Below are 20,135 nucleotides of genomic sequence, written 5' to 3'. Positions count from 1 at the left end.
AGCTTTATGGCTCAAATCATGGAATGCTGACATGGTATCTAAATCTAGGTTACTAACTCTTTCATTCCAGGGTAATTATTTGTTTGGTTCCCAGTTGGATTCTATCATTTCCACTATTACTGGGGGGAAGGGAGTTTATTTTGCCCCAAGTTAAAAAGTCTAAGGGTAAATCTAAAGCTTCTAATCGGTTTTGTTCCTTTTGTCAGAATAGAGAACAGAAAACCACTACTTCCCCTAAGGACTCTGGCTCCAATTGGAAGCCATCTTCGAGTTAGAATAAATCCAAGCCTTATAAGAAGCCAAAGCCAGCCCCCAAGACTGCATGAAGGTGCGCCCCCTCAATCCAGTTCTGCTGGTGGGGGGCAGATTGAAATTATTTCAAGACGTTTGGGCAGGTTCCGTTCAGAATCATTGGATTCAGAATATTGTCTCTCAGGTGTATCGAATAGGTTTCAGAATAAAACCTCCTGTGAGAAGATTTTTTCTCTTTCATGTTCCAACAAATCCTGTGAAAGCTCAGGCCTTTCTGGTGTGTATTAGATCTAGAGCTTTCAGGGGTAATTGTACCAGTTCCACTTCTGGAGCAAGGTCTGGGTTTTTATTCATATCTATTCATTGTCCCGAAGAAGTAAAATTCTTTTAGACCAGTTCTGGATCTGAAGTTTTTGAATCAATTTGTAAGGGTCCCAACTTTAAAGATGGTGACTATATAAAAGGACTATTCGACCTTTTGTTCAGCAAGGTTATTGCATGTCCTCAATAGACTTACAGGATGCGTATCTTCACATTCCGATTCATCCAGACCACTATCGGTTTCTGAGATTCTTTATTCTAGACGAGCATTACCAATTTGTTGCTCTTCCATTTGGACTAGCAACAGCTCCAAGAATTTTTTCGAAGGTTCTCTGTGCCCTTCTATCTGTAATCAGAGAGCAGGGTATTGCAGTGTTTCCTTATTTGGATGATATATTGGTACTGGCTCAATCTTTTCATTTAGCAGAATCTCACACGAATCAACTTTGTGTTGTTTCTTCAAAAACATGGTTGAAGGATCAATTTACCAAAGAGTTTCTTGATTCCTCAGACAAGGGTCATCTTTTTAGGTCCATGACTCGGTCTTTAACAGACAAGAGACAAATAAAATTGGTTTCTGCCTGTCGAAACCTTCAGTTTCGATCATTCCCTTCAGTGGCTATGTGCATGGAAGTTTTAGGTCTCATGACTGCAGCATCAGATGCAATCCCCTTTGCTCGTTTTCATATGAGACCCCTGCAGTTTTGCATGCTGAATCAATGGTGCAGGGATTATACTCGGGATTTAAGTATATCAATTGTGATATCCAACATTCAACTTTCTGTGTCCTGGTGGTTGGACCATCATCGGATTATTCAAGGGACATCTTTTGTTCGGCCTTCCTGGAATGTGATTTCAACAGATGCAAGTCTCACAGGTTGGGGAGCTGTCTGGGGATCTCTGACAGCACAAGGAGTTTGGAATCCTCAAGAGGCAAGGTTACCAATCAATATTTTAGAACTCCGTGCTATTTTCAGGGCTTTTCAGGCTTGGCCTCTATTAAAGAGACAATCATTCATTTGTTTTCAGACAGACAATATCACATCTGTGGCATATGTCAATCAGGGTGGGACTCGCAGTCCTTTAGCGATGAAAGAAGTATCTTGGATACTTTCTTGGGCGGAATCCAACTCCTGTCTAATTTCTGCGATACATATCCCAGGTGTAGACAATTAGGAAGCGGATTATCTCAGTTATCAGTCTTTACATCCAGGGGAGTGGTCTCTCCATCCAGATGTATTTTGTCAGGTTGTACAGATGTGGGGTCTTCCCAGGTACCTTTCCAGGTCCAGGGATCCTCAGGTGGAGATGGTGGATGCGTTAGCAGTGCCTTGGTTTTACCAACCTGCTTAAATTTTTCCGCCTCTAGTTCTTCTTCCAAGGGTGATCTCCAAGATCATAATGGAACAATTGCATGTGTTTATGATAGCACCGGCATGGCCTCACAGGTTTTGGTATGCAGATCTTGTCCAGATGTCCGGTTGCCAACCTTGGCCACTTCCTTTAAGGCCAGACCTTCTGTCTCAAGGGTCGTTTTTACATCAGGATCTCAAATCGCTAAATTTCAAGGTATGGAAATTGAACACTTAGTGCTTAGTCATAGAGGTTTCTCTGACTCTGTGATTAATACTATGCTACAGGCTCGTAAGTCTCTTTCATGGAAGATTTAGTATCGGGTTTGGAAAACCTATATTTCATGGTGTTCTCATAAATTCTCTTGGCATTCTTTTAGAATTCCTAGAATTTTACTTTTTCTTCAGGATGGTTTGGATAAAGGATTGTCTGCAAGTACTTTGAAGAGAAAAATCTCTGCTCTTTCTGTTTTATGTCATAGAAAGATTGCTAAACTTCCTGATATTCACTGTTTTGTTCAGCCTTTGGCTCGTATCAAGCCTGTTATTAAATCAATCTCTCCTCCTTGGAGTCTTAATTTGGTTTTAAATGCTTTGCAGGCTCCTCCTTTTGAGCCTATGCATTCTTTGGATATTAAACTTTCTTGGAAAGTGTTGTTTCTTTTGGCTATCTCTTCAGCTAGAAGAGTTTCTAAATTGTCTGCTCTCTTGCGAGTCTCCTTTTCTGATTTTCCATCAGGATAAAGCTGTTTTGCAGACTTCGTTTAAATTTCTTCCTATGGTTGTGAATTCTAACAACATTAGTAGGGAAATTGTTGTTCCTTCTTTGTATCCCAATCCTAAGAATGCTCTTGAAAGATCTTTACATTTTTAGGTGTTGTAAGAGCTTTGAAATACTATATCGAAGCTACTAAGGATTTCAGGAAGACTTCTAGTCTATTTGTTGTGTTTTCTGGGTCTAGGAAAGGTCAGAAAGCCACTGCTATTTCTTTGGCATCTTGGTTAAAGCTTTTGATTCACAAGGCTTATTTGGAGGCGGGAGAGTCTCCGCCTCAGAGAATTACAGCTCATTCTACTATATAAGTCACCACTTTTTGGGCTTTTAAGAATGAAGCTTCAGTTGCTCAGATTTGCAAAGCAGCAACTTGGTCTTCTTTGCATATATTTACTAAATTTTACCATTTTGATGTATTTGCTTCTTCAGGAGTCTTTGGTATAAATATTCTTTAGGCAGCTCTCTCAGTTTGATTCTTCTGCTTATGATTTAAGTTTTTTTCTTGAAATTTACTTGAAATTTATGAGAGACTTATTTTTTGTGGATTTAATTTTTGCAGCGGAAATAGCTGTTTTGATTTTATCCCTCCCTCTCTAGTAACTCTTCTGTGGTTTATCCACATCTTGGGTATTTCTATCCCATACGTCACTAGCTCATGGACTCTTGCCAATTACATGAAAGAAAACATAATTTATGTAAGAACTTACCTGATAAATTCATTTCTTTCATATTGACAAGAATCCATGAGGCCCACCCTTTTTATGGTGGTTATGATTTTTGTATAAAAGCACAATTATATTTCCAGTTCCTCTTTTTTTGCTTTTTTACTCCTCCTTATTGTATCACCCCACTACTTGGCTATTCGTTAAACTAAATTGTTGGTGTGGTGAGGGGTGTATTTATAGGCATTATGAAGTTTGGGAAAATTTGCCCCTCCTGGTAGAATTGTATATCTCATACGTCACTAGCTCATGGACTCTTGCCAATATAAAATAAATGAATGTATCAGGTAAGTTCTTAAATAAATTGTTATTTCTCTAACAGTGTTGGTTTTGCAAAACTTGAGAATGGTAAATAAAGGGATTATCTATCTTTTTAAACAAAATCATTTTTGGTGTTTACTATCCCTTTAAGCAATTTAAACGGATATAAAACAGTCTGTTTTATTGCTGTAATAAAAAACACTAAGCAGTAAGTTATACTTGATAGAAATTATTCCAAGATGTATTATTCGTCACTTTAAAAAGATTTCACCTTTTTATTTCTTTTTTTTAAGCTTGATTTGTTTAGGGTCCATTACTTCTGTCACAGCCCTCCAAAGAGGCTGGAGCTCTGCACAGAGGCCAGTTAGCATTTTTTTTATTTGAAGTGTTGCTAGGAGACACCTAGCTGCAATTACTTTATTGCCCATGATTAGTATAAGCCTTTTTTGCTGCAAAATTCTTGTGACCAAGTTCTGTAACAACAGCTCTCTTATTTAGCTGTGGGCAGCTGCTAATTTAGCAAGAAAACAGGTAAGTTGTTTGCCTTTTTAACACAGTCTGTTTCTTTTTATGTTTACTTTGATTTAACAGGTTTTATTTTTACTTAAGGAGCACGGTTTGCTATCCCTTTAAGTGATTTTTGTCGCTCACTAGTACAGTGTAACCTTGTAAGCAGCATTTTGTCCTATTGTCACTAATTAATGCTAAAAAGGAAACCTTTCAATATGCTGTTTACCTGTTTGTTACTGGTCTTTTTTCCAGGGGATTCTTTCCTGTGGTTATTGGCTTTATTCGACGGGTCCCAATATTAGGCTCACTACTGAATTTACCTGGGATCAGCTCGGTAAGAAATAACCATTTACAATTATATTTTTTTTAAAGCTTATTTATCTTAAATGTGTTTGTGTTATTTCTAAAGTAACATTTGCAAAGCTTATCGTGCCCGGCTGTTTCACATTGTGTTTGGTTTAAACGTCACTGAAATAATGACAATTAGAAAATTGCAGCAGCAAAGCTCTGGGGTTTGGAATATTTGCTTTAAAAGGTTGCTAAGTGCACATTGGTTTTTTATGTGACAGCCAGGGGTCTACATTACCCTAATGCTGGAACCCTCTTGAGTTTTGCAGTATTTTAATGTGACTGTCCTCATTTGAGGGCAATGCCATATGCTGTGCCAGCTGAGTTGGCTTTACAAAGAGATTCTTCCAATCTGTAAACATTATATCATGAAGAGCACAAATGACTTATGCTTGATTAGAAATAATACAAAACTAGCAGGAAATGCATAGGGCACGTGTAGGTTTACGTTGCTAAGCTTAATTAGTGCACGAAGACACCTTCTTAAGCATAAGGCGTGAAAATAGATGTAATAAGCACACGAGTGGTCATTTAGAAACACAGGTTTGTCGTTCCTGTCCCTTTAAGTACTAGTACAGTTTTTTAATGTCCCCCTCTGAGACCTCTGTATAAATTGTATTTAGTGCGGTTTGTTCATTTATAATATTATGTGAAACATCTCAACATTTGTGTACAGAAAACCATCTTTTGTACAATGCACGTTTGCCGTAATATATAATATTTTAGTTGATTAGGTATTTAGGCTATTGGTCAGTCATCCAAGATAAATACCAATTAAATGCATGAAGTGAGCATTTAACCAACGTACGTGTGACACGCAATTTACTGAACCTCTCTGAGAAATGCAGGGAGTCTGTGATATTAACAAAAAGACTAAACTAAAAAACATTAAATCTAGCTGAGGTGGATGATGAAGTTCAATGATACTGATATATAATACATGTAGTAATTAGATTGTCCGTATATTTATAAGAATCTTAGCAGTATTCTCCAAACAATGTGTGAGTATATGGCAGGGAATATATTTAACAATCTTTCTTTAGACTGAACCCACAATCAATATACTTCTACTAAGACAACAAAATTAATATAAATACCTGAATTCTTTATTATTAGTAAATATTTATGAACATATTGAAATGGGTATATTTGTGAGAATTAGAATATGAGTCGACACTATATGCGTTTAAAACTATTCAAATAAATTTCGCTATGCAAAGCTCATGCAATTTTATCTTTAAAACCAGCCTTTCATTCAGAGCTGCATTTAAAATATTACAATGAGATCTAAAATAACAGCTACAAACATTCAGCAATATGATTTATAGTTTAATTTTACCCTGTTAATACAATGAGGTTCCAAAATCTTTAACAGTTCAATACCCAAGCAACACAATTCTAACAGTGCTAATTTAAACAATAGGACAATCTATACTTCTATTAAAACATCAGAAATTGTATATATTATTTATGTAAAAACCCAATTCTGAGTTATAACTCTATAGTTGTATAGAACTATAGATAAAACAATTTAGCATCAAGGATATGTATTTAACAATATACAGACTGAATATAAACTACAATATAAAACTGCTCCCTTTAAGTCTTTCAACTATACTTTAAACTACAGCTATTATGCATGTATCTGTGTTAAAATATTAATTGCAACCCTCTTTCTTTTTATTTATATACGTTATCGAAATGACCGAAATGGATAGTTCAGTTACCAAGGATTCCTTGTTTGATTTCAGAAAATAAATAAGTAAATTTTTGCAATCACTGAGAAAAGGGTAGATCAGCTTACTCAGAATGAATGTATTTTGAACGCCCAGCAGTAGATCATTCAAGTCAGCAACATCTCTCTTTTTTTTCTTCCTCCTGCATTTACTTAAATAAGTTTTTCACTCATTTATGAAACCATGGGAGTGGCCCTACGAGATCTGACCATCCCATTGGTTAGGTGGGATGTCTATTTGGATTGGCCCTCGGTCACCACTGAAACACATCCTTTTCTTTCATGTAATTAACAAGAGTCCATGAGCTAGTGACGTATGGGATATACATTCCTACCAGGAGGGGCAAAGTTTCCCAAACCTTAAAATGCCTATAAATACACCCCTCACCACACCCACAAATCAGTTTTACAAACTTTGCCTCCAAGGGAGGTGGTGAAGTAAGTTTGTGCTAGATTCTACGTTGATATGCGCTCCGCAGCAAGTTGGAGCCCGGTTTTCCTCTCAGCGTGCAGTGAATGTCAGAGGGATGTGAAGAGAGTATTGCCTATTGAATGCAGTGATCTCCTTCTACGGGGTCTATTTCATAAGGTTCTCTGTTATCGGTCGTAGAGATTCATCTCTTACCTCCCTTTTCAGATCGACGATATACTCTTATATTTACCATTTCCTCTACTGATTCTCGTTTCAGTACTGGTTTGGCTTTCTACAAACATGTAGATGAGTGTCCTGGGGTAAGTAAGTCTTATTTTCTGTGACACTCTAAGCTATGGTTAGGCACTTTATTTATAAAGTTCTAAATATATGTATTCAAACATTTATTTGCCTTGACTCAGAATGTTCAACTTTCCTTATTTCCAGACAGTCAGTTTCATATTTGGGATTATGCATTGAATTATCATATTTTTTCTTACCTCAAAAATTTGACTTTTTTCCCTGTGGGCTGTTAGGCTCGCGGGGGCTGAAAATGCTTCATTTTATTGCGTCATTCTTGGCGCGGACTTTTTTGGCGCAAAAATTCTTTTCCGTTTCCGGCGTCATACGTGTCGCCGGAAGTTGCGTCATTTTTTGACGTTATTTTGCGTCAAAGATGTCGGCGTTCCGGATGTGGCGTCATTTTTGGCGCCAAAAGCATTTAGGCGCCAAATAATGTGGACGTCTTTTTTGGCGCTAAAAAATATGGGCGTCATTTTTGTCTCCACATTATTTAAGTCTCATTATTTATTGCTTCTGGTTGCTAGAAGCTTGTTCACTGGCATTTTTTTCCCATTCCTGAAACTGTCATTTAAGGAATTTGATCAATTTTGCTTTATATGTTGTTTTTTTCTTTTACATATTGCAAGATGTTCCACGTTGCAACTGAGTCAGAAGTTACTACAGGAAAATCACTGCACAGTGCTGGAGCTACCAAGCTAAGTCTGCTATAAACTTTTGGTATCTGTTTCTCCAGCTGTTATTTGTATTGCATGTCATGTCAAACTTATTAATGCAGATAAAATTTCCTTTAGTACTGTTACATTACCTGTTGCTGTCCGTCAACATCTAATTTTCAGAGTGTTCCTGATAACATAAGAGATTTTATTTTTTAAATCCATTAAGAAGGCTATGTCTGTTATTTCTCCTTCTAGTATACATAAAAGTCTTTTAAAACTTCTCTTTTTTTCAGATGAATTTTTAAATGAACATCATCATTCTGATACTGATAATGGTTCTTCTGGTTCAGAGGTTTCTGTCTCAGAGGTTGATGCTGATAAATCTTTGTATTTGTTCAAGATGGAATTTATTCGTTCTTTACTTAAAGAAGTGTTATTTGCATTAGAAATAGAGGATACTGGTCCTCTTGATACTAAATGTAAACGTTTAAATAAGGTTTTTAAATCTCCTGTAGTTATTCCAGAAGTGTTTTATCTCCCTGATGCTATTTCTGAAGTAATTTCCAGGGAATGGAATAATTTGGGTAATTTATTTACTCCTTCTAGACGTTTAAGCAAATTATATCCTGTGCCATCTGACAGATTAGAGTTTGTTGGGACAAAAATCCCTAAGGTTATGGGGCTGTCTCTACTCCTGCTAATGTACTACTATTCCTATGGCAGATAGTACTTCATTTAAGGATCCTTTAGATAGGAAAATTGAATCCTTTCTAAGAAAAGCTTACTTATGTTCAGGTAATCTTCTTAGACCTGCTATATTTTTAGCGGATGTTGCTGCAGCTTCAACTTTTTGGTTAGAAGCTTTAGCGCAACAAGTAACAGATCATAATTTTATAGCATTATTATTATTCTATAACATGCTAATAATTTTATTGGTGATACCATCTTTTGATATCATTAGAGTTGATGTCAGGTATATGTCTCTAGCTATTTTAGCTAGAAAAGCTTTATGGATTAAACTTGGAATGCTGACATGTCTTCTAAGTCAACTTTGCTTTCCCTTTCTTTCCAGGGTAAATAATCATTTCGTTCCTTTCCTCACAACAAGGAACAAAAGCCTGATCCTTCATCCTCAGGAGCGGTATCAGTTTGGAAACTATTTCCAGTTTGGAATATATCCAAGCCTTATAGAATCCTATAGCCAGCTCCTAAGTACCTATGAAGGTGCGGCCCTTATTCCAGCTCAGCTGGTATGGGGCAGATTACGTTTTCTTCAAAGAAATTTGGATCAATTCCGTTCTTAATCTCTGGTTTCAGAAACATTGTTTCAGGAAGGTACAGAATTGGCTTCAAGTTAAGGCCTCCTGCTAAGAGATTCTTTTCTTTCCCGTGTCCCAATTGACACAGCAAGGCTCAGCATTTCTGAAATGTGTTTCAGATCTAGAGTTGGCTGGAGTATTTATGCCAGTTCCAGTTCTGGAACAGGGGCTGGGGTTTTATTTTATCTCTTCATTGTACCAAAGAAGGTCAATTCCTTCAGACCAGTTATGGATCTATCATTATTGAATCGTTATGTTAGGATACCAACATTCAAGATGGTTACTGTAGGTCTATCCTGCCTTTTGTTTAGCAAGGGCATTATATGTCTACAATAGATTTACAGGATGTGTATCTGCATATTCCGATTCATCCAGATCACTTTTAGTGTCTGAGATTCTCTTTTTAGACAAGCATTACCAGTTTTGTGGCTCTACTATTTGGTCTAGCCTCAGTTCCAAGAATTTTTTTCAAAGGTTCTCGGTGCCCTTCTTTCTGTAATCAGAGAATAGGGTTTTGGTATTTCCTTATTTGGACGATATCTTGGTACTTGCTCAGTCTTCTCATTTTCGAAGAATCTCATACGAATCGACTTGTGTTGTTTCTTCAAGTTCATGGTTGGAGGATCAATTTACCAATCAGTTTATTGATTCCTCAGACAAGGGTAACCTTTTTAGGTTTCTAGATAAATTCAGTGTCTATGACTCTGTCCTTGTCAGACAAGAGAAGTTTAACATTGATATCAGCTTGTCAAAACCTTCAGTCACAATCATTCCCTTTGGTAGCCTTATGCATGGAAATGTTGGATCTTAGGACTGCCGCATCAGATGCGATCTCCTTTGCTCGTTTTCACATGCGACCTCTTCAGCTCTGTATGCTGAACCAATGGTGCAGGGATTACTCAAAGATAACTCAATTAATATCTTTAAACCGATTTTACGACACTCTCTGACATGGTGGACAGATCACCATCGTTTAGTTCAGGGGGCTTCTTTGTTCTTCCGACCTGGACTATAATCTCAACAGATACGAGTCTTACAGGTTGGGGAGCTGTGTGGGGGTATCTGACGGCACAAGGGGTTTGGGAATCTCAGGAGGTGAGATTTCCGATCAATATTTTGGAACCCCGTGCAATTTTCAGAGCTCTTCAGTCTTGGCCTCTTCTGAAGAGAGAGTTGTTCATTGTTTTCAGATAAGACATTGTCACAACTGTGGCATACATCAATCATCAAGGAGGGACTCACAGTCCTCTGGCTATGAAAGAAGTATCTCGAATTTTGGTTTGGGCGGAATCCAGCTCCTGTCTAATCTCTGCGGTTTATATCCCAGGTATGGACAATTGGAAAGCGGATTATCTCAGTCGCCAAACGTTGCATCCGGGCGAATGGTCTCTTCACCCAGAGGTATTTCTTCAGATTGTTCAAATGTGGGAACTTCCAGAAATAGTTCTGATGGCTTCTCATCTAAACAAGAAACTTCCCAGGTATCTGTCCAGATCCCGGGATCCTCAGGCGGAGGCAGTGGATGCATTTTCACTTCCTTGGAAGTATCATCCTGCCTATATCTTTCCGCCTCTAGTTCTTCTTCCAAGAGTAATCTCCAAGATTCTGAAGGAATGCTCGTTTGTTCTGCTGGTAGCTCCGGCATGGCCTCACAGGTTTTGGTATGCGGATCTTGTCCGGATGGCCTCTTGCCAACCGTGGACTCTTCCGTTAAGACCAGACCTTTTGTCTCAAGGTCCTTTTTTCCATCAGGATCTGAAATCCTTAAATTTAAAGGTATGGAGATTGAACGCTTGATTCTTGGTCAAAGAGGTTTCTCTGACTCTGTGATTAATACTATGTTACAGGCTCGTACATCTATATCCAGAGAGATATATTATAGAGTCTGGAAGACTTATATTTCTTGGTGTCTTTCTCATCATTTTTCTTGGCATTCTTTTAGAATACCGAGAATTTTACAATTTCTTCAGGATGGTTTGGATAAGGGTTTGTCCGCAAGTTCTTTGAAAGGACAAATCTCTGCTCTTTCTGTTCTTTTTCACAGAAAGATTGCTATTCTTCCTGATATTCATTGTTTTGTACAAGCTTTGGTTCGTATAAAACCTGTCATTAAGTCAATTTCTCCTCCTTGGAGTTTGAATTTGGTTCTGGGAGCTCTTCAAGCTCCTCTGTTTGAACCTATGCATTCATTGGACATTAAATTTCTTTCTTGGAAAGTTTTGTTCCTTTTGGCCATCTCTTCTGCTAGAAGAGTTTCTGAATTATCTGCTCTTTCGTGTGAGTCTCCTTTTCTGATTTTTCATCAGGATAAGGCGGTGTTGCGAACTTCTTTTGAATTTTTACCTAAAGTTGTGAATTCCAACAACATTAGTAGAGAAATTGTGGTTCCTTCATTATGTCCTAATCCTAAGAATTCTAAGGAGAAATCGTTGCATTCTTTGGATGTTGTTAGAGCTTTGAAATATTATGTTGAAGCTACGAAATCTTTCTGTAAGACTTCTAGTCTATTTGTTATCTTTTCCGGTTCTAGGAAAGGCCAGAAAGCTTCTGCCATTTCTTTGGCATCTTGGTTGAAATCTTTAATTCATCTTGCCTATGTTGAGTCGGGTAAAATTCCGCCTCAGAGAATTACAGCTCATTCTACTAGGTCAGTATCTACTTCCTGGGCGTTTAGGAATGAAGCTTCGGTTGACCAGATCTGCAAAGCAGCAACTTGGTCCTCTTTGCATACTTTTCCTAAATTCTACCATTTTGATGTATTTTCTTCTTCTGAAGCAATTTTTGGTAGAAAAGTTCTTCAGGCAGCGGTTTCAGTTTGAATCTTCTGCTTAGGTTTTTCATTAAACTTTATTTTGGGTGTGGATTATTTTCAGCAGGAATTGGCTGTCTTTATTTTATCCCTCCCTCTCTAGTGACTCTTGTGTGGAAAGATCCACATCTTGGGTAGTCATTATCCCATACGTCACTAGCTCATGGACTCTTGTTAATTACATGAAAGAAAACATAATTTATGTAAGAACTTACCTGATAAATTCATTTCTTTCATATTAACAAGAGTCCATGAGGCCCACCCTTTTTTTGGGGTGGTTATGATTTTTTTGTATAAAGCACAATTATTCCAATTCCTTATTTTATATGCTTCGCACTTTTTTTCTTATCACCCCACTTCTTGGCTATTCGTTAAACTGATTTGTGGGTGTGGTGAGGGGTGTATTTATAGGCATTTTAAGGTTTGGGAAACTTTGCCCCTCCTGGTAGGAATGTATATCCCATACGTCACTAGCTCATGGACTCTTGTTAATATGAAAGAAATGAATTTATCAGGTAAGTTCTTACATAAATTATGTTTTTTTTGCTTAATCCTTTAACTGCTATACCGGTATTGGCCCTTAGGTGGCAGCATACATACAACATAGCAATACATTTAAACACATCTCTGAACATTTAAAATTTTTCTTTAAAATGTGTAATAACTGCCATAATTCTCTCATATTAATAAGTTCACAATATCAATCACAGATGGGTAGGATCACATTACCTCTCTGGTCATTTTGATATGAAACATTTGTCTAACATTATTTATATTAAATAATTTATATTGCTAACTATTCAATTTTTCCTATTAAACATATTATAATTTACTGCATTAGGAAATTTCTTTTGTTAGCATTTATATTTCATTTAGCCTAACAGAAAATTTATTTTTCAATATCAGATGTCAATATTTCATAGTCATATCACATCAAAGTAACTTCCATATATCCATCTCACTATATTTCAAGAGATGTATTTAAAACTTTATAAACATTTATTGCACATTCATATAATATTACTTATTTCATCCCATGTATCGTCCTGTATGTGTCATCTTTTAGTTCCATCTGGAAAACAGGAAAGCATGTTATATATACATATAATTCAAAATATGGTATTATTAAAATTGTTATTTACTCTATAATAATTCTGAATTTATTTCCTGTATAAATATCCCATGCAGCAATTATCTATCTAATATAATATATTTCATTTCAACATATATATACATATATGGATTATTTGAATCATTTCAAACATATCTGAAACTATTGGCCTCATTCCCTTTGTAAAATGTATTTAATTTCTCCAACATAGGTGTGTCCGGTCCACGGCGTCATCCTTACTTGTGGGATATTCTCTTCCCCAACAGGAAATGGCAAAGAGCCCAGCAAAGCTGGTCACATGATCCCTCCTAGGCTCCGCCTACCCCAGTCATTCTCTTTGCCGTTGCACAGGCAACATCTCCACGGAGATGGTTAAGAGTTTTTTGGTGTTTAAATGTAGTTTTTATTCTTCAATCAAGAGTTTGTTATTTTAAAATAGTGCTGGTATGTACTATTTACTCTGAAACAGAAAAGAGATGAAGATTTCTGTTTGTAAGAGGAAGATGATTTTAGCAACCGTTACTAAAATCGATGGCTGTTTCCACACAGGACTGTTGAGATGAATTAACTTCAGTTGGGGGAAACAGTGGGCAGACTTTGCTGCTTGAGGTATGACACATTTCTAACAAGACTTGGTAATGCTGGAAGCTGTCATTTTCCCTATGGGAACCGGTAAGCCATTTTCTTAGTTTAGTATAAGAATAAAGGGCTTCACAAGGGCTTTAAAGACTGGTAGACATTTTTCTGGGCTAAAACGATTACTTTATAAGTATATTTAGTGGATTATAACTATAAATAGTTCTTTTAATCTTGGGGATGTATTAAAAAAACGGCAGGCACTGTATTGGACACCTTTTTCACTGGGGGCCTTTTCTAGTCATAGGCAGAGCCTCATTTTCGCGCCACTAATGCGCAGTTGTTTTTGGAAAGCAAGGCATGCAGATGCATGTGTAAGGAGCTAAGAACCACTGAAAAAGCTTATTGAAGGCGTCATTTGGTATCGTATTCCCCTCTGGGCTTGGTTGGGTCTCAGCAAAGCAGATACCAGGGACTGTATAGGGGTTAAATGTAAAAACGGCTCCGGTTCCGTTATTTTAAGAGTTAAAGCTTTCAAATTTGGTGTGCAATACTTTTAAGGCTTTAAGACACTGTGGTGAAATTTTGGTGAATTTTGAACAATTCCTTCATACTTTTTCACATATTCAGTAATAAAGTGTGTTCAGTTTAAAATTTAAAGTGACAGTAACGGTTTTATTTTAAAACGTTTTTTGTGCTTTGTTATCAAGTTTATGCCTGTTAACATGTCTGAACCATCGGATAGACGATGTTCTGTATGTTTGAAAGCCAAGGTTCCTCCCCATTTAAATATATGTGATGAATGTGACATAGTGTCCAAACAAAGTAGGGACAATGATGCCACTGATAATGATGTTGCCCAAGATGATTCCTCAAGCGAGGGGAGTAAGCATGGTACTGCATCATCCCCTTCTGTGTCTACACCAGTCTTGCCCACACAAGAGGTCCCTAGTACATCTAGTGCGCCAATCCTTCTTACTATGCAACAATTAACGGCTGTAATGGATAATTCTATTAAAAACATTTTGTCCAAAATGCCCACTTATCAGAGAAAGCGCGATTGCTCTGTTTTAGATACTGAAGAGCATGAGGACGCTGATGATAATGGTTCTGACATTCCCTCACACCAATCTGAAGGGGCCAGGAGGGAGGTTTTGTCTGAGGGAGAAATTTCAGATTCAGGAAAAATTTCTCAACAAGCTGAACCTGATGTTATTACTTTTAAATTTAAATTAGAACATCTCCGCCCTCTGCTTAAGGAGGTGTTATCTACTCTGGGTGATTGTGACAATTTGGTCATTCCAGAGAAATTATGTAAGATGGACAAGTTCCTAGAGGTCCCGGTGCCCCCCGATGCTTTTCCTATACCCAAGCGGGTGGCGGACATTGTAAATAAGGAATGGGAAAGGCCCGGCATACCTTTTGTTCCTCCCCCTATATTTAAGAAATTATTTCCTATGGTCGACCCCAGAAAGGACTTTTGGCAGACAGTCCCCAAGGTCGAGGGGGCGGTTTCTACTCTAAACAAACGCACTACTATCCCTATAGAAGATAGTTGTGCTTTCAAAGATCCTATGGATAAAAAATTAGAGGGTTTGCTTAAAAAGATGTTTGTTCAGCAAGGTTACCTTCTACAACCAATTTCATGCATTGTTCCTGTCACTACAGCAGCGTGTTTCTGGTTCGAAGAACTAGAAAAGTCGCTCAATAAAGAATCTTCGTATGAGGAGGTTATGGACAGAGTTCAAGCACTTAAATTGGCTAACTCTTTTATCTTAGACGCCACTTTGCAATTAGCTAGATTAGCGGCGAAAAATTCAGGTTTTGCTATTGTGGCGCGCAGAGCGCTTTGGCTAAAGTCTTGGTCAGCGGATGTGTCCTCCAAGAACAAATTGCTTAACATCCCTTTCAAGGGTAAAACGCTGTTTGGCCCTGACTTGAAAGAGATTATTTCAGACATCACTGGGGGAAAGGGCCACGCCCTTCCTCAGGATAGGTCTTTTAAGGCTAAAAATAAGCCAAATTTTCGTCCCTTTCGCAGAAACGGACCAGCCTCAAATTCTACACCCTCTAAGCTAGAGGGTAATAGTTCTCAAACCAAACCAGCCTGGAGACCGATGCAAGGCTGGAACAAGGGTAAGCAGGCCAAGAAACCTGCCACTGCTACTAAAACAGCATGAAGTGTTGGCCCCCGATCCGGGACCGGATCTGGTGGGGGGCAGTCTCTCTCTCTTTGCTCAGGCTTGGGCAAGAGATGTTCAGGATCCTTGGGCGCTAGAAATAGTTTCTCAAGGTTATCTCCTGGAATTCAAGGAACTACCCCCAAGGAGGAGGTTCCACAGGTCTCAATTGTCTTCAAACCAAATAAAAAGACAGGCATTCTTACATTGTGTAGAAGACCTGTTAAGAATGGGAGTGATTCATCCTGTTCCATTAGGAGAACAAGGGATGGGGTTTTACTCCAATCTGTTCATAGTTCCCAAAAAAGAAGGAACATTCAGACCAATTTTAGATCTCAAGATTCTAAACAAATTTCTCAGGGTTCCATCGTTCAAAATGGAAACCATTCGAACAATTCTTCCTACCATCCAGGAAGGTCAATTCATGACCACGGTGGATTTAAAGGATGCGTATCTACATATTCCTATCCACAAGGAACATCATCGGTTCCTAAGGTTCGCCTTTCTGGACAAGCATTACCAGTTGTGGCACTTCCATTCGGATTAGCCACTGCTCCAAGGATTTTCACAAAGGTACTAGGGTCCCTTCTAGCGGTGCTAAGACCAAGGGGCATTGCAGTAGTACCTTACTTGGACGACATACTGATTCAAGCGTCGTCTCTGTCAAAAGCAAAGGCTCATACGGACATTGTCCTAGCCTTTCTCAGATCTCACGGGTGGAAAGTGAACATAGAAAAAAGTTATCTGTCCCCGTCAACAAGAGTTCCCTTCTTGGGAACAATAATAGACTCCTTAGAAATGAAGATTTTTCTGACAGAGGCCAGAAAATCAAAACTTCTAAGCTTTTGTCAAGTACTTCATTCTGTTCTTCTTCCTTCCATAGCGCAGTGCATGGAAGTAATAGGTTTGATGGTTGCGGCAATGGACATAGTTCCTTTTGCACGAATTCATCTAAGACCATTACAACTGTGCATGCTCAGACAGTGGAATGGGGATTATACAGACTTGTCTCCGACGATCCAAGTAGATCAAAGAACCAGAGATTCACTCCGTTGGTGGCTGAACCTGGACAACCTGTCACAGGGAATGAGCTTCCGCAGACCAGAGTGGGTCATTGTCACGACCGACGCCAGTCTGGTGGGCTGGGGCGCGGTCTGGGAACCCCTGAAAGCTCAGGGTCTATGGTCTCGGGAAGAATCTCTTCTCCCGATAAACATTCTGGAACTGAGAGCGATATTCAATGCTCTCAAAGCTTGGCCTCAACTAGCAAAGGCCAAATTCATAAGGTTTCAATCAGACAACATGACGACTGTTGCATATATCAACCATCAGGGGGGAACAAGGAGTTCCCTGGCGATGGTGGAAGTGACCAAAATAATTCAATGGGCGGAGAATCACTCCTGCCACTTGTCTGCAATCCACATCCCAGGAGTGGAAAATTGGGAAGCGGATTTTCTGAGTCGTCAGACTTTCCATCCGGGGGAGTGGGAACTCCATCCGGAAATCTTTGCCCAAATAACTCAATTATGGGGCATTCCAGACATGGACCTGATGGCGTCTCGTCAGAACTTCAAGGTTCCTTGCTACGGGTCCAGATCCAGGGATCCCAAGGCGACTCTAGTAGATGCACTGATAGCGCCTTGGACCTTCAACCTAGCTTATGTATTCCCACCGTTTCCTCTGATTCCCAGGCTGGTAGCCAGGATCAATCAGGAGAGGGCTTCGGTGATCTTGATAGCTCCTGCGTGGCCATGCAGAACTTGGTATGCAGACCTGGTGAATATGTCATCGGCTCCACCATGGAAGCTACCTTTGAGACAGGACCTTCTTGTGCAAGGTCCATTCGAACATCCGAATCTGGCTTCACTCCAACTGACTGCTTGGAGATTGAACGCTTGATTTTATCAAAGCGTGGGTTTTCAGATTCTGTCATTGATACTCTTATCCAGGCTAGAAAGCCTGTAACTAGGAAAATTTACCATAAAATATGGAAAAAATATATCTGTTGGTGTGAATCTAAAGGATTCCCATGGAACAAGATAAAAATTCCTAAGATTCTATCCTTTCTACAAGAGGGTTTGGAGAAAGGATTATCTGCAAGTTCTTTGAAGGGACAGATTTCTGCTTTATCTGTTTTACTTCACAAAAAGCTGGCGGCTGTGCCAGATGTTCAAGCTTTTGTTCATGCTCTGGTTAGAATCAAGCCTGTTTACAAACCTTTGACTCCTCCTTGGAGTCTCAATTTAGTTCTTTCAGTTCTTCAAGGGGTTCCGTTTGAACCCTTACATTCCGTAGATATTAAGTTACTATCTTGGAAAGTTTTGTTTTTGGTTGCAATTTCTTCTGCTAGAAGAGTTTCAGAGTTATCTGCTCTGCAGTGTTCTCCTCCTTATCTGGTGTTCCATGCAGATAAGGTGGTTTTGCGTACTAAACCTGGTTTTCTTCCGAAAGTTGTTTCTAACAAAAACATTAACCAGGAGATAGTTGTGCCTTCTTTGTGTCCGAATCCAGTTTCAAAGAAGGAACGTTTGTTACACAATTTGGATGTAGTTCGTGCTCTAAAATTCTATTTAGAGGCTACAAAGGATTTCAGACAAACATCTTCTTTGTTTGTTGTTTATTCTGGTAAAAGGAGAGGTCAAAAAGCAACTTCTACCTCTCTCTCTTTTTGGTTTAAAAGCATCATCCGATTGGCTTATGAGACTGCCGGACGGCAGCCTCCTGAAAGAATCACAGCTCACTCCACTAGGACTGTGGCTTCCACATGGGCCTTCAAGAACGAGGCTTCTGTTGATCAGATATGTAAGGCAGCGACTTGGTCTTCACTGCACACTTTTACCAAATTTTACAAATTTGATACTTTTGCTTCTTCTGAGGCTATTTTTGGGAGAAAGGTTTTGCAAGCCGTGGTGCCTTCCATCTAGGTGACCTGATTTGCTCCCTCCCATCATCCGTGTCCTAAAGCTTTGGTATTGGTTCCCACAAGTAAGGATGACGCCGTGGACCGGACACACCTATGTTGGAGAAAACAGAATTTATGCTTACCTGATAAATTACTTTCTCCAACGGTGTGTCCGGTCCACGGCCCGCCCTGGTTTTTTTTTAATCAGGTCTGATTAATTATTTTCTCTAACTACAGTCACCTCGGTATCATATGATTTCTCCTATGCATATTCCTCCTTTACGTCGGTCGAATGACTGGGGTAGGCGGAGCCTAGGAGGGATCATGTGACCAGCTTTGCTGGGCTCTTTGCCATTTCCTGTTAGGGAAGAGAATATCCCACAAGTAAGGATGACGCCGTGGACCGGACACACCGTTGGAGAAAGTAATTTATCAGGTAAGCATAAATTCTGTTTTTACTTATGCTACGTGGATTGTAAATGCTAATCTGTCTGCTCTCAGTAAATTTCAAAGTTACACCATAGCACATGTCTGTTGGCTAAGGCCTTCACTGCCCCACCCACATAGCATGGGGTCAATCCATGAGTAGTTGTAGAAGTCACAATACAACATATTTTCTGTTTAGCTAGCAATGCAGACGTGTATTTGAAGTTTAGGGGTAATTAACACCTATGTGCATAAAAACTGTTTCCCTATGATTTTGACCAGCTTCAAGAGGGTATTCCAGACACCTCGTCCTCCCTCATAGCATGGGGTACAGAGTGCTATGAAATTTGCACTTCCTAATTAAGAAGCAAATGTTTCCCTTTTGTTTCTTGGGACATGCTGTCTGTAGTTCAGTCTGGAGATGTATATTCAATTTGTGGGGGTTTCCTGACATCAGAATTGCAATCCTATTTCAAAGAATATCTGATAAAAATATGGTTTCATACATAAACACATTCCCCTGTCGTATTTACACACATACACACATATATATATATATATATATATATATATATATATATATATATATATATATATATATATAATATATATATATATATATAATATATATGTCATTTATCTGTAGCCTGACAAGATGACAATGTGCTATATAGAACTCTACGTGCACGTGTAAAAAGGGAGGTGACTTGGTGCTGGACTGTCACATAATACATGTAGTAATTAGATGACAATGTGCTATATAGAACTATACGTGCACGTGTAAAAAGTGAGGTTACTTGATGCTGGACTGTCACATAATACATGCAGTAATTAGATGACCGCATACTATATAGAACTATACGTGCACGTGTACAAAGTGAGGTGACTTGGTGCTGGACTGTCACATAATACATGCAGTAATTAGATGACCACATACTATATAGAACTATACGTGCACGTGTACAAAGTGAGGTGACTTGGTGCTGGACTGTCACATAATACATGCAGTAATTAGATGACCACATACTATATAGAACTATACGTGCACGTGTACAAAGTGAGGTGACTTGGTGCTGGACTGTCACATAATACATGCAGTAATTAGATGACCACATACTATATAGAACTATACGTGCACGTGTACAAAGTGAGGTGACTTGGTGCT

The 20,135-nt window shown here is 38.7% G+C and overlaps 1 protein-coding gene across 1 annotated transcript in view; it reads left to right on the top strand.

Moving 5' to 3' along the window:
- The window catches only part of GOLT1B (golgi transport 1B), a 208,768-nt gene that overhangs the window by 120,773 nt on the left and 67,860 nt on the right, over positions 1-20,135 (top strand). Inside the window, exon 4 of the mRNA XM_053719128.1 lies at positions 4,446-4,527. Within this exon, the coding sequence (XP_053575103.1) occupies positions 4,446-4,527 (82 nt within the window). The remainder of the gene's footprint in view (positions 1-4,445; positions 4,528-20,135) is intronic.

The sequence above is a fragment of the Bombina bombina genome, chromosome 6, assembly GCF_027579735.1.
Source record: "Bombina bombina isolate aBomBom1 chromosome 6, aBomBom1.pri, whole genome shotgun sequence".
Lineage (NCBI taxonomy): Eukaryota > Metazoa > Chordata > Amphibia > Anura > Bombinatoridae > Bombina > Bombina bombina.
This window is presented reverse-complemented; position numbering and strand designations above follow the sequence as displayed.